Source organism: Accipiter gentilis, chromosome 15 (genome assembly GCF_929443795.1).
Source record: "Accipiter gentilis chromosome 15, bAccGen1.1, whole genome shotgun sequence".
Classification (NCBI taxonomy): domain Eukaryota; kingdom Metazoa; phylum Chordata; class Aves; order Accipitriformes; family Accipitridae; genus Astur; species Astur gentilis.
The window spans coordinates 26945428-26961295 of record NC_064894.1 but is presented as its reverse complement, the minus strand read 5'-3'; the positions used below and the strand labels follow the sequence as shown (position 1 = coordinate 26961295).

Sequence of the window (15868 nt, the reverse complement as noted above, 5' to 3'; positions counted from 1 at the left end):
ACTTACTCCGTCTCTGACCGGTACATACCCCAGGGGCCTACAAATCCCTCACCCACCTCACTCACCCCCACACACCGGACTGTACTACCCCTGCCGCCCTTCCAGCACTGAGGAGCTCTGCCCTCGCCCCCCCCCCCCGGCACCCACTGCCCTCTCAGGGCTCTCTCCGTGAGGTAAAAGGTTTAGGGCGGCCGGCATACCCATCCCACCACAGAGGGACAACCCTGCCTAAAACCTGTACTCCGCCTCCCGCCCCGCTCCCAAGGCGGGAGGGGGGGGGGGGGGAGGAGGGGGGCAGGGGCGGAGGCGGGAACAAACGAACGAACGAACGCAGCGCGCGCACCCGCGGCGCGAAGGCGGGAGGCGAGGTCCCTCGGGCCGCAGCCGCTCTGACAGGCGGGGAGGGGCTGCGGGCGGGGCCGGCCAGTGACGCGGGGGCTTAACACGGCGTAAACAGCCCGGCGGCACCCCGGCAACCGGGGAGGGTCGCCCCGTTACCGCCGCCGCCTCCTCGGCCTCTTCGGCCCGGTGCCGGGCAGAACGGACGGAGAGCGGGGGGGGGGAGGGCAGAGGAGAGGAGAGGTTGGCGCCTCTCCTCACAGCGGCCCCGAGAGGTTGACGCCGAAGCCTGGCGCGGCTGGTGGGCACGGCGGTAGTAGGAAGAGCCCGAAGCCGGTCCCGGGGCGGGAGGAAGCGCCTCGGGCGACGCTAAGAGGCTGGGCCGCCCTCGGCGCGGCTCCCCGCTAGGGCCGGTGCCGGTGGAGCCCGAGCGGCGGCGGCGGCGGGGGCCGGGCGGTGAAGATGGCGACCCCGGGGATGGGCTGGCAGCAGCCGCAGCACGGCTACGGCGGCGGCTCGGCGCCCGGCGCGGGAAAACTCGGCTCCGGCTCGGCCCAGCCGGGGCTGGGGGGCGAGCACAGCCCGGACCTGCATTTCAAAATGAGCAAGAAGATCGCCCAGCTGACCAAGGTGAGGGAGAGTCCTCCCCGCCGGGCGGCGGGAGGCGCGCCGGCTCCTCCGCCGCCTTTTACTTCTTCCCCCTCGTTTCCCTTCGCTTCTAGGCAGAGCTGGGGGCTGAGGGGAGGCTGGCGCTCGGGGTCGGTGCTAAATCCGGGTGGGATGCGGCCGGGTTTGTAGCCCGAAGGCCGGGCCCGGAGCGGCCGCCTCGCCCCGGGAGCGGCCTCGGTCCCCCGGGGAAGGGGATCGCGGCGTAGCCGGGGTCCTGCGGCCACCGCTCCGGCGTACCGCAAACGTGGAGACGGGGAAGGGCGGGCGGTAGCGGCGAACCGTTCAGGGGAACGGCCGTAGTACCCGTTCCCAGTTAGTTGTGTCCAAATCCCGTCTGGCCCAGGCAGGTAGCTGGGTGCGTGGGAGGCGATCCCCGATTGCTGGGCTGATACTTGCTATTTATTTTATGGAAACTGTAGCTTCTCTTCTAGCTCTTTTGTACGCCGTTCTCTCAGTCTTTTTAAATGGAGAGATGCAAGTTGATGCTTGCTTTCCTTTTGCTGAAGAGAAATGCTCTTATTTAAGGTGTCTGGTAACATCTTAAATGCCTTAGACGGTGAGGGCAAAGTGTGAGGCTGTCTCTGGTCTTGTAGGGCTGATGGAACAGGTTTCATTATATCATCCCCAGTATAGGAAATGCATCGTATCTTTGTTAAAGGCTGGGGTCAAACTACAAGGCGTTTCAAAAGCATGTCGTTAAGGGTCGTAGGCCCCGTGTTTCAGATGTGACTGTAGCTATGATTTACTTAGAATAACTTAAAAAATGCTTTGGTGCTGTAATCTCTCTTGTATGATGCTCAAGCTATAGCTGAATAGCATTGCTTAGGAAATGAAAGGCAGGTTATCTTTGTTAAAGAGAAAGCAGAAGAAGTAATTTCTGTCGAGAATTATATAGCTAAAACTTTTAAAGGTAATTTAAAAGCACTGTGGGAACTGCTTGCATTCTTCAAATGTATGCTAAAATGGATGAAGGTGACATTTCGTTGCAACTAAGAATGAAGAGAATGAAGACTGCTGGCAGTCTCACAGTGGAGACGGTTCATCTTTATGCACAGTTGATGCACTGTTGACCAGTTAAAAATAGTGTTTCTCATGGCACACTGTGCACCTTAATGCATTAGAAAACTGATGACCAAGGGGTATTTTGTCTTGCCTTTGAATTCAGAGTCTCATTTCTCTATACGCGAACACTGGTGGAACAGAAACTGTAACTTCATAGGAAAAGTAGAATTAAAATAAGCTGAAGAATCTCTTTGGTTTTACTCCACGTGCACACAAATGATGAATTAAAATATTAAAGATACTGCTACAGGCTTGTGCTCCCTGAAAGGTGCAAAAAGCAGGTGGAGACCATAAATGTATGTTAGACTTACCTTAAGGCCTAGTGCATATGCAAAGTAATACTTTCAAAGAATAATTTTTATTTGTGTGTGTGTCCTTTGATATATTTCCCTTCCTTTCTCTAGGAATTTACCCAGCAGTTTATAGTTGATGTCAGAAACAGTGTTCCACTTCTGTTGTGAAGTCATTTGTGTATACCCATGACTTCCACATCACTGGACATGTTCCCTGACACGTAATAACTGAGAGGGCATAGATATCTTGAGGTGGATGTGAGTTAAATATGGATTTAAATGCATGGTGCTGGAATATTTTGAACTTCTGTATTGGAAAACGTGAAGAGCGTGAAAGTAAATACTGGGGGAGTTTTATAGGGTTTTTTATGATCCATAGTAGAGTTCTTTAAAATTGTAGAAATTATGTGCATGTCCTGCCAAAGACTTCAGAGTAGTGCAAATAAAAGCTACAAATTGTCTTCTGCATGTGTATTTAAAATAACTGTGAATTATGTGCTTGTGCAAGTAGTTTACATGTGTATTGGACTTTTGCAGGACTGGAATCTTGTATTTGTTTCGCAGTCACTTGCAGGTTCTGGTAATGTTTCAGTTTGTGTCTTGTTTTCAAGTTTTAGGGAAAAAACTTGGAAAATCGGCTGATCTTTGTACTGACTGAAGGTCTGCAGCGAAGAACAGTATTTTTAGATGTAAAACAGGATGTATAATAAAAATACTTCTCTTGATCCTATAGCTACAATAAAATTAAGAATTTAAAGATTAAGATAAAAAGCGTTCTATAACATCAATTTCATTGAGGTGGATGTGCACATTTTGACAGTTTTGTAGTTAGAGGGCTCAGGTCCTGCATTTTCTGTTTGTTACTTCACCTTTCAGAAAGGGAGGCTTAAAAGAAGTATAGAAACTTCTGGGTAAAGTATAATCTAAACTTTCTAACCTGCTCTTGAATCTGAAGCCTGATTTGATAGGTAGCTGCAGAAATTAATCCTTAAGAAAGGACTCAAGCTACAGGGAAAAAATATAAACATGATACTTAATTTCTGTAAGCAAGAGTTAACTGTCAGGGAAGAATTAACTTCACTTTGCAAAAGATTTCTGGAAATAAGATGATGTGAAAAAGATATTAGGATAGTTCTATGAAGGTCTTCTGACCAATTTCTGCTTGGTCAAATGCTTACTAACTTAGGTGTATAGAATTCCTCTTCAGTAATCTAGAAACTTCCTACTAAGAATACCACTTCTTAATTGCACTCCTCAAATTGTTTAATGCCTTATATATAAGACACTTCTCACACACCTTTCAACTTTTCCCCATTTATTTTTTGTCTTCCAACTCTTCTCTAAGACTCCCTTGAAGATGCATTAAGTCTCTCAGTGGATTTAGAGCTGAACTTGGGCACTTTACCAGGTCAAACCAAACCTACCAATGCAGTATAGTAAAAGGAAATCTAAATATGCATGGAGCATTGCCAAAGGGATACACATAGTTAAGTTATCCAGACAGCTTCTGTCTTCTGACAAAAGAAATGTGACTCAAGAGTTTATTTTTGCCTGTCCTTGTACAGTTTGTATTACGAGCCATTAGTAAGAGCAGAAGAAAATGCTTTCTCTGTAGAAGATGCAGGTCACTCATGAAGTAAATGTAAAATTCTAAAATTAGGATTCCTCTGTTATATTTCCATATTACTTGGAGAGTCTGATGTTTCAGTCAAAACAATACAGGAACACAAAGAAAAAGGTGAAATTTGTTTAATAACCAGATTTAATCAGTAATTCAGAGTGAGGCAAAATAAGATACAAATCCATTTCACTAAGCACAACGCTTCTGAAGTGCTTAACTTTAGTTTTACTTTTGGGCGGGGAGGGGAAGACTTACTTGATTTAACTTTAATATGCTTAATTCACAGGGGAAGGTAAAACAAGTAGTTAGAAATGCAGCTTTAAAAAATAAGATGATACTCCATGTCATGTTTAAAGACGGTGGTAAATTGTAACAGAAGCAATTTTAGGTCTTCCTCTTCAGCGTAAGCTCCTTATTTTTAGGCGTTTTGAAAGATCTGTGTACCAGTTTGGGGATAAAGTAGCATCTGACACAAAGATTAAAGCCAACAAGAAATAAACTGCGATTATGAGATTGCATATATGTGTTTGTACTACTGCATGCTGGTGTGCTAATGCATTGTTGAATTATGCCTGCTGCAGATGAAAATATGCATATATATTTAATTAGCTTGCAAAAGACAACTGGAATAGAAAACAAAAAGCAATTTGCTGCTATGCTTACATCAATAGGGGAGTCTGGGATTAGATTTTACAATTGTCAGAAGAGGACAGGTTCAAGTGGTTTTGGTTTGAGTTGGGTTTTTCTTTTTTTTTCTTTTTTTTTTTTTTTTTCTTTTTGTGTTGTAGTTTTCAGCTTGAGCATTTGGGATTGAGAAGTGCATATCCTAAACGTGTCTGCAAAGCCTGTTGTGCAAGCTTTGTGACATCAACATAAATCTTTGACTTTATGGAGGAACTGCATGATCTGCACTGGGATTATGCAATGAGAATCTTCAGCATTGATTTGGTTGCATGATATCAGTTGCAGAAATTTTCCATTAACTTGAAGAAGAGTCAGTAAGTGCCATGCAGATGATACACATCCTACAGTGATCGTTTCTATCTATTTAATAAAAAGAAAAAATTACAAAAACTGATGTTTTCCCTTGTTATGTGCTTAGAACTGGATAGTTTAGTTCTGGAAAGGTTCAAAAAACCTCAAACTAGTTCAAAGACTAAGGCAACAAAGTTATCCAAGGCGCACCATACTTCAGTAAACAAGAAACTAGAATCTGGGACTCCTGAGACCAGAGTTCTGTTCTCAACTCTGCTATCAGGTTCTTGTGTAAATTTGGGGAACTGCTTTTTTAAAAAAAAAAAACAACTTAAATTTCTCCTTTGTTTTCCTGTCTTCCTGCATTAGAGGGAAGTACTTAGAGAATAGATGCTAATGTCGTTGTTAGCCCAGTGAGTTGCTTGAGGATGTAGATATTAAATTTATTTCAAAGAATAAAGAGCAAATTTGATACTCTTTAATTCAGGTGCTTATGCTTCTTATTGTGTGGACTTTTATGCTGCGATGGTTAAAGGTGTCCCTCAGCTGTCACAGAATGCAGTGCTATGCAAGTAAGAGCTATATTACTTATATTAATGATTCTTAACAAAAAGTTTCCAGTGAAACTTTGAGGTTTTATTTGGAAGTATTCTGCCTCAGGAAACAAAACAACTAAACCTCTTGCAGAAGGCTCGTTATGCATAGGATTGTAAGAAAACTTAAAAAGAAGAGCCCTTAAAAATAGGGAAGAAATTAGAATCTGAAAAACCCTGTGGAACTGTTTTGATGTTAGCTGTCATCATGTGGTAGTTGATGCCATTAACAGTTTTGTAAAAACTTGGGGTTGAGTTTTTTAAGCAACCTTATGTCATCTCTCTGATGTGTGTTAACATTGGCAGTAGGCCAGTATTTGCTAACAGTTCTAGGATTGCATGAAAAGAACTGAAATCTTGAGGTGGGTGTGATTTGACTACATATTTGAATGTCAAAATTTTTGCATATGCTTCTGACTGGTAATGTGGGAATAAATGTTATGTTTTGTTATTACATAAAAATAATTTTCAAGGACTAGAAGGTATGACAATGTAATAGTAGATATTAAATTCTTGTACATTTCTCTGAAGATATTTAATTTTGGTTTGTGTTAGTTATTCCAAACATAGCTGAAGTAAACCCTCTAAGAAGGGAGAGACTGAAGGTAGGAACTGAGAGAGTGAGAGAGAGAATATTTCTGAAGCAGGTATCTGAAGATGTTTCTTTTTTTTTAATCCTGGTAGTATAGTCTCTCCGTCTTCCCTTTCTGACTCTTGTCCATGTGGTGTTTTGACTGTGTCCTCATTCTGCAGTAGTTATGATCTTAGCAAGGGATAATCACAGAAGAGAAGTTTTCTGTACCCGTGACGGTATAAGGACAAAGATGGGACTGGGTAAAAATGGCATGTCTTTAATACCATCTGGTATAGTTCAGAAAAAGTAAGTAGAGCTTTCAGGCTCTCCAAATCTTTTTCAGACCTTAAATAAAATCAGCAGTTATTGTCTTTATCTGAATACTTGCTAGTTGAAGCACTTTGAATTGCTTTAAAGCAGCTGTGGCTTCTAATTTAGACCTGAAGAAGTCTTTCTTACCTTTCATGTTTTGTAGGAAAAAAAATTTATGGAATTTGGTGTTTTAGTTAATATGCTCTTTGTCTCTGAAAGAAGAGATCAGGGATATTTAAAAAAAAAAAAAAAGAGTTGATAGTCCTGATATGAAGTCTGGGAACTCTTATTTAATGCTGGTTTTTTTCCCAGTCAGGACTAGTTGAAAAAAGTTAATTATTCTGATACTCTGAAGAGCTCAGGACCGTATCTCCCTTGAATGGTTCTTCCATTCATTATTGCATACCTATAAGGTGAGACTACGGGGTGCTATATGGACCTGGTGTGGGTATATTTTAGAGCTCAGTGTTGTGGTATGTGTGAATTAGGTCAATGACTTTACAGTCTTTTGTCACAAGACATCAAGAAGAGAGAGGGAGGGAGGACAAGAATAATATATAACAAAAATTTACTCAAATGAAATTCCTTTCCACCTGCATAGTCTTAATGGTTGACTACTAACTCAGAGTTCTTCTGAGACCACTGACAGCTTAATGTTCTAAAGGTAATTTTCTGTATGCATGTGTAATTGAAAGTGTGGTGATGTTGAAAAACTGATCACACATTAACATAAGCTACTAGAGTCTGAAATGCCTCTTTAATATGCTCATGCATATATTAGCTTTTCTGAGATTGTTTTGTTGTTGTTTTTTTCTTTCATGTTTTACAAACATCTAAAAGAATAATCAAAATAAAGACAAATAAATTGGGGGAGAGGATGAATAGCATGATGTGGTGCTTAGGGACATGGTTTAGTGGTGGACTTGGCAGCGTTAGGTTTACAGTTGGACTTGATGATCTTAAGGGTCTTTTCCAACCTAAATGATTCTATGATTCGATATGTATTCTCTTGCTCTATGCTTATTTGTATTTATTGCTATAATTAGATAATATAGAATTACAAGGAGCTGGAAAACTGTTAGATGTTATGACTCTGATATGAACTTCAGCTGTTAAATCTGATACATCAGCACATTAAGGATATTTAAGGAAAACCTGAAAGATGAGGATTTTAGTACAAAGTTCAGTGTTATCAGCATGTCAAAATTTAAAAACTAAAGAACAACGAACATGCAGGCTATAAATGAATTCTGATATGGCAACATCCGTAAAGTTTAACATCTGTCAACCTTTAGCTGCTTTTTACATATGATGATATAAATCCTATAGAAAAAAATTAAGAAATACTTGAAATTCAGTTTGATTTTTGTGGTGAGGTTTTTTTGCTGTTGTTGTTACAGTTTTCGGATAAGTACTGCATTACGAAAGAAGGCTTTTGCTATTAACTTGATTTAGGTAAGAAAGTGCCAGTTCAGAGTTAAGAACATAATACTGAGATGTTTTCCTCCAGATGCAAAAGTTGTAAACAGGAGAGTCTGTTATGTATATTTGAAAAAGATCAATGGTTGAACACTGTAATTGTACAAGGTATTTATAGATCCATTCCTTTGTACACTTGTAAATTAGCATGGTCATAGCACTTTGAAGTACTGAATCCTGCAAGTTAGTTCTGATTTGTCAAGTCATATGAAAATGTATTGGCAGAAAACAGGTGGGTTGTTTTTTGGTTTTTTTATCTGGAATACCATGAAGGTGCAAAGAAGTTGTTTCAAAATGATGAGTCTTACCACTTCTTTAGAAAAAAGTCAGATTGCAATTTAATCTTAGTCATAGTGGTTCTGTACTTTCCTCAAACACTGTAAAACTGTATTCAGTAACAGCATTGTTTGTATTTGGATATTTTTATATTGTCATGCAATCTATTGGTCACATCTACTTTATTTTTTAATGTCTAGAAGTGCAATTAGATTGATACTGCATTTAATACATGTGTAGAAATGTTATTTGCCATAAGTCATTGCATTGGTATGGTAACTTCAGCCTTAAGTAGCTTCTAACCACTGAGATTTTTTCAATAGCTCATTCTCTAAACTCAGGCTTTGGCTTTAATAAAAACAGTAATTTTGTCAGTGATACTACTGTTTCTCTAAGTCTCCCTTGAAAACTTTACTCTCCTGTTAACTGTGTGGAGGAGGGGGGGCATTACCTTAAGTAGTCACTAAATAAATCTGGCAAATCTCAACATAACATTATGAATTCAGATGTGTATGTCTCTTGGCTGATACAGGTTTGGCAGTAGTAAGCCAGGCTTCTATGTATTCTAATGACTGATGTCATACCAATAACCAAAGGCATTGGCATTCCAAAAATAACCACAAGAAACAAAAACAGTCTAAAGCTATTCACTGTCTTGTCCTACTTAATGCATATTACCTGCTTCTGTTTCCTCGGTCGGGCTTTTTTAACTGAACCTACAAGGCTATGAAGAAGAACAACCTTTTGCTGAGATTGTCACTTGGCTAGGTTCAAAATGACAGCCTTTAAAAATAGCTACTGTTAAAAAGTTAATGAAGTCCTTCTTGTTCAAGATACTCCTGTTAAATGAAAGACAACCTTTTAGCTAAAAGAAATATGAGGTTATTATAAGAAATACTTGGTTTCTGTTTTCGATTTTATGAGATTAAAGTAACCTTTTCAGCCAGTTTCCTAAAATTTTGTTTCTAGAAACCTGAATTGTAATGTGTTCAGAAAACAGGTGTGCTATGATCCAGAGATTTTTAATTGAACAATGTTTTTGCTCACAACATGACTGAAAGCTATAACTTCTAGTAAAAAGTGTCTGACACTGCCTTCTTGGGTCTAGTATTTCGCAGTATGGATGCTAATATGTTTGGATAGGTTGTACTAAAATGTATTTCAGTGATCTCCTATGACTCTCTGTCCTTTTAAAATTTGACAAATGAAAACAGTGGTAAATTATACTTTCTTGTTTATTTATCTGCTTTGTGTTATATGTATAGGTTTGACACTTCAAAAAATACAGTTTATTTGTAGCTGGTAGTAACAATCAAGGATATGTTTACAGGCTAAAAAAATTTTTTTTAAACACCTTGAGAATCTATGTATGTCTTTCCAACAATAACTTGTATTGCCAACGTAAGTAATGTATACTACTTACATTACTTATTTAAAAAAACAACATCTTTGTGTTATGCCAGTGAGTGGTAAAACTTTATCTGCAATTTTTGATCCATTATTTTTGTTGGGTTGCTTGCTAGTTTTCCATATTGTATCTTATATTGTAGCATTAAGTTATAGTTCCATTAAGTTCCTATGTCATTAAAATTAGTCTTTTTCTTTTTTTTTTTTTAAAGCATATTGCTGTTTGCTTTATGCTGAGATAGAATTATAGAATTTGCAAAAATGTGTCCTAAAACAGAGACTGGACTTTGACGTGAAGATCAGTTTGTGTTCTTTGAGCTGGTCTGGGAACATTCTGTGGCCAATCTCTTTACACCCATGATTCTTGTCTTGCCTTTCTTTATTTCCATGCTCTGCTTCACACTTTGCCATGTGTGCCTCTTCAGTCTACAGTGTAGACCATTCACAGTTTGACATATTGTGTATATTGTGCCTTACCTCCATATAGCTACTGCATGAGATTGCAATCCTTGTCATTTATGTTTGGGCAGGCACTGCTATATTAAGTATCGTTGCACCTTCTGTACAAGCCAAGAGCCTGAAGCAAGTTTAGCTTCTGTTGGTTTGTGTTATTTTCCATAGCTATGAGTTGATACTCTAGAATGAACTATATCCCAGAAATATTTTTGGACAGAGCTTTTCGTGTATTAGACTTTTTTCTCTAATGACAATTTAAATTTTTTTTCTTCTTCTTCTTATGGGCCTATACTCCCTGTTCCTGAGGGTAACTAGATTTCTTGCTTTCAAGAAAACTGTTATTTTGGCAAATTTGGAGACAGAAGTAACATGTCCTCTCACTATAAAATATATGTGCTTCTGTATGTGCCCGTATGAAATGGTAATACTGTTTGACACCATACCAATGAAATATGGCAAATGCGGTCCCTTGAAGAAAATCTCATTGAAGTCCTGACTGATTTGCCCTATTTGACTCTAGAGTTGCTACTAATTCTTGAGCCTCTTTTGTTCTCGTGTATAGAATAAGGATTCTTATAGTTTCTTATAGAAAAGGGAAGAATTTGTTTAAGTGTACAGAAAGAAATAAAGAAAATCCTTTCCTCTGTGCAGTGTATGTCGAAGAACTGAGAGTAGCCTCAAGTTTAACTACAAGAACTGATTTTATCAAAGAACATGGTATATCATCTTAGCGAAGTCAGAGGCTGTGCGAGCTTTTCTTGGCAGACTTGCGAAGCGGAGCCTTGTCTGACGCTTTGCCTGTCGGTTGTCTTGGAAGGGTGTTGGATTTTTCTCTCGCCCGGTTTTGCTCCGGTCCCGCGGAGGCGGGGGAGGGCGCAGCCTGCCGCTCTCTGTGGTGCTGAGCGCGGGGCTGCCTCGACTTTCTCGCTTCACTGGCACTGATGTCAGAAGTAAGTTAGTTTTACTTACTGTTACGCAAACCAGTACGTTTCCCTACTAGCAAGATCTCTTAGAGGCCCAACTTGTATAACTACGATTGCCAAACCCTTTTTTGTAGTCAACGTGGTGAGCTATAACATTGATTTCGCTGAACACTATGAAGGTAAGTGCAGTGAATTATTTCTCTGAAAATGTGTGCCGTGCCATTTTGTAGTGGCTTCCCAAAAGCTTGACAAAAAGACAAAGAAGTGAAAATAAAAACAAGCCCTACTATTTTTTAGGGAGTTCTGTCAGCAAATTAAGAAATGTTTGAGAATATTTAAAAGAGCAGCAGCATTTTATTCATATAGTCAAGACTCTAAAAGAGGGGTTCAAGTTCCTAAAGCTGACTTAGGGAATATACAACACAAAACTTGATGATTTCCTTCAGGATTTATACTTGGTTTAATTTTGTTCTGAATGATTGCATTCTTACCTTTTAAGGATTTTACAAAGTTGGAAATGAAGTTGTCTTGTCATAAAATTAATTGAAGTTATCTGTTCTGTTTCTGGATGATGCCCAAAGTATCTGAGATTCAAAAGCCCTTATAGCTCTCAAAAGAAGAGGAAATTGCATCTTGAAATTATGTACTACTTAAAAAAAATTTTGATGATTAATCAAAAACAGTGATACGGGTCTGTAAGATCACTACCTCTTTCACCCTGTTTCTCCATTTAGGTGTTGCTACATTTTGTTTTGGGAAACTTTGAACTTAATATCACTCTGCTGAGAGAAAATTAATTTGTTTGTATATGGAACAATTCTTGTAGAGTGAAGATCTTTGCTATGTTGTTTGTTTTCCTATGGGCAAACCACTGTTACCTCCTCAATGCAAAGTCAGTTCAGCTCTGAGAACTTCCCAGTGCATTGTTTCGCAGAGTCTAAATACCCATGAACAGATACTGTTCAAACGTACTACCTTAAGTTCCTCTAGGGATCTCTATGCCTGAAAGGCTCAAATCACATACGCAAATATTCAAGAAATAAATCTGTAAGGAAATGCAGCTCGGAGACTAAAATACAACTTGGAGTAGCCCTTTGGCCTATCCTGTTGTCCTTGCAGCAATTTAAGGTCTAATCATAGAGCAGATGTGTCAACTATATTCTAGATGGATGATTAGAGAGTAAGTGGGATTCTTTCTCACCAGGAGGCAGATTGGGGAATTTGTACATCTGTCACTAAATTTTTTTTTTCTTCACTTTTTTTTTTTCCTTCAGTATGCTTCTCAAGATTTAACTGTCTTAGGAAATTGCTTAAAGCTAACTGTGTTACAGATTTGTAATGGTTGTTTCTGACATAACCTGATTGGTAGAGGTTAACATCCCAGAACCAAAAAGGGGTTTTGATTGGGTGTTGGTACTGCCACACCTCTCCCAGCACAAGGGCATTGAGTTGCAGTTGCGAGTATATGCTAAACCAGTCTGTAACAGGAGGAAACAGTTAATTCAAGTTGTATGCAGAATGAATACCTAATCTGTTCCTGTTCATTAGAGGGTTGTGAAAGACTACCTTTGCAAGTCTGTCTTTTATCACAGTGAAATTTTCAATCGTACATCCTTTTTGGTCAACTCCTCCTATGTGTTCTTTTCTGTGAAAATAAGCACAGTTGAAGCAATTTGATTTAATTTGACTTTCTAATTCGAGTCACTGATTTATTGCATGACAACACGGGTATAATGCATAGCTGCTCTTTTCTTATACACTTGTGTTTGCCTTTATAAATGGTCTGTTACCTGCTATCTGAGTCCCAGTAGGCTGTATCAGATGTTGAAACAAATGAATTTCCTGGTGGTTACACCTTCATCTCAGTTTATACCTTCCTTATGCTAGTTTCTAAAGAATATGTTGCTTTCAAACAGAAATCATGTAGTACAGTGGATTGCATAGCTTATTTTTAGGTAATTTTTGTGCATTCTCAGGCAACTGGGGCGGGGTGGAAGCTGAAGCTACGATGCAGGTTTCACTTCTCAACGTGTATAGCATATGGGGGGTATGGATTACAGGGCTTCAGCATTAACAGCCCATTTCATGTTGTGCTTTCTTAAGTATAGTATAGTATTACCAGACAGGAATCTTCTGTGTAATGTAGCTCAAGAGCCTTACAAGGCAGCTTGTATCTCTTTCCTTGCAGATGTTCTGTCGTGGTTTAACCCCAGCCAGCAACTAAGCACCACGCAGCCGCTCACTCACTCCCCCCCATCCAGTGGGATGGGGGAGAAAATCGGGGAAAAAAAAGTAAAACTCCTGGGTTGAGATAAGAACGGTTTAATAGAACAGAAGAGAAGAAACTAATAATGATAATGATAACACTAATAAAATGACAACAGTAGTAATAAAAGGATTGAAATGTATAAATGATGCACAGGGCAATAGCTCACCACCCGCCGACCGACACCCTGCCAGTCCCCGAGTGGCGATTCCCTGCCCACCCCCCCCACTTCCCAGTTCCTAAACTAGATGGGACGTCACATGGTATGGAATACACCATTGTCTAGTTTGGGTCAGGTGCCAACTTCTTGTGCCCTGGCTGGCCATGAGAAGCTGAAAAATCCTTGACTTTAGTCTAAAGAATACTGAGCAACAACCAGAAACATCAGTGTTATCAACATTCTTCGCATGCTGAACTCAAAACACAGCACTGTACCAGCTATTAGGAAGACAGTTAACTCTATCCCAGCTGAAACCAGGACAGTACACAAAGCACTGAAAACTTTAGTTTTCTTTCTCTTATGTGGCCTGATAAGCTCAGATGATCAGGTTTCTTTAGCTTGTGTTGATTCTTGGGTTTTTTTTGTAATTGAGTAGAAAGTAAGTCTAATTCCTGGTAAGTGCAGGGGGATTTGTGGTTACTTAATATTTTGGTAATCAGTCCATTACTACTTTTTGCTTCTTTTTGGAATGTTTATGTTTGGGTTGGGGGCAATGTTCCTTCTTTATTATGATACACTGGTATCACTAATGTTCCATTTTAATGGCATTTCAATGAATTCGTTGGAATCTCTGCATTGAGTTCTAGTGCATTTTATGTCCTGGTTCTGTGATTGAAGACTGCCCAAAATATAGGAGGTATATTAAGAACTTAATGAAAAACCTATGGCAAACTAACAAGTGCAAGCATTTATTTAAATTCCTATCTGTAAAAGGAGACATTTCTGAAATGTATACGGCTCTGTTAGTATGCAGTGAGCTTGTTCATTTGTAATGTTTCTTTTTTTATTGCAAATAACCTTACACTTTCATGGAAGAGATGTGGTTTTGAAAGCTGTATTGTACACAGTCTTTCTAACTGTTAAACTATAGGTAGAAACCCATGGAAGTTCTCTTAAAGTATGGATTAGAATTAGGGAAAGGATCTGCTAAAACCAGAACAGAAAGCTAGGTATCAAAATCTGTCCTCTTTATTAGAACCATTCCTGACTGTATTGTGGGAGAAGTGCATTAATTACTGGACATAACTTGTGCTTACTTAAGCAGTTAAGAGTGCTATTATTAAAAAAAAACAAAACAACAAAACAAACCAAAGCTTAAATGCTATTTGCTAGCTAAATTTGAACTTTAAAAAAGTATTTGAAAAGTTCAGCAAATTGGTTGTCCACTGCTAAATGTTTTAGTCTGCAAAGCAAATTGTTACGTACTGTCTCTTAACAAGTTAAGACATTATTTATAACTCTATGGAATTAAAACTGGTGTATTGGAAGCTGCATTGTACATAGAATAGTCTTAAAATGTACCTCAGAACAATTTCTCAGCTGAGTGTGTTCTTTGTATATGGCATACGTAGATCACTCTTAAATTTTTCTCTTAGCTAATTGTGTGTTTTGCAATATGCCATCAATTTAGCTCTTTTGTTTGTTTCCCTTTTCATATAAAAATGGAGATTTTTACAGTAGCAGTCAGAACTAGGCATGTTTGTTTGAGAGACTGAATATATATAAACTGACATGTGCATGATACAGACCTGTACCCACCTCAAGGCCAGAGGCCTTGAGCTAATTATTTAATGCCAAGTTGCACACAAGTGCTCAGTAATATTTTTTTTCTTGCAAGTCTACTTATATTTGATTTATATGTGTTCCTTGATTTAAAATTGCCACTATTTTCTCAACTGCTGAATTTAAAAAAAAAAAAAAAAAAAAAAAAAGCTGAAGAAAGAAGACTTCTTGGTTTTCCGTTAATCATCTTTCTCTATCATATTAGCTATCACAGATTTTCTTCTTATGATAGTTTGTCACACCCAAAACTTGAGGTCTTGATGAAGATCCTTATTTGACTGACCCACCAGGAATGGGGAACTTTTGTTGGTGAAAAATTCTGAAAAGTCTTACCTACAGATTTTGTATGATCGATTGCTGGAAGAGTAGGAGTTAATGTCTCCCATTTAATGTGGAATAAAGTAAGTATTGTAAAAGAGGCAAATCTAGCAAATCATTACAATATAAGAACTCTTAAAATAAGCTTCCTGTATTCTAGCTGCCAAACAGAAGCAATAGTAGAAGCCTTTATTGCAGTTGCATGGGATGACTTTTTAAGAATATTCCCTAGTGTAGCCTTCCGGAAGATTACATCACCGGTGAAGTTTAGATCCAACTGGATAACCATAATAAGAAAATACAGATGTTGGAATGGTAACTGAGTGTTCAGGTTGAGAAGCCACAGGATTCCACTTACTATATTTAATAGGATGAATGGAAGAGAATGCTTTACGACAAAGCAATGTAATTGTGTGCTTTTACCAGGACATCAATTTTCTTGTAGGTCTCTAATGGGGATACAGTTTTCCTACTTAAGTAGACACAAGCTCTGTCTCTCTCTCTCTCTCTCTCTCTTTTTTT

At 39.1% G+C, this 15868-nt stretch overlaps 1 protein-coding gene across 6 annotated transcripts in view; it reads left to right on the top strand.

Moving 5' to 3' along the window:
• Positions 1-462: 462 nt before the first annotated feature.
• The window catches only part of FAM184A (family with sequence similarity 184 member A), a 73635-nt gene continuing 58229 nt past the window's right edge, over positions 463-15868 (top strand). For all 6 annotated transcript variants that reach the window (XR_007508197.1, XR_007508196.1, XM_049817806.1 and 3 more), the window contains exon 1: positions 463-969. Coding sequence is in view for 4 of the 6 variants with exons in the window: in XM_049817806.1 (XP_049673763.1) it covers positions 802-969 (168 nt within the window). In the remaining 2 variants the exon portion in view is untranslated. The remainder of the gene's footprint in view (positions 970-15868) is intronic.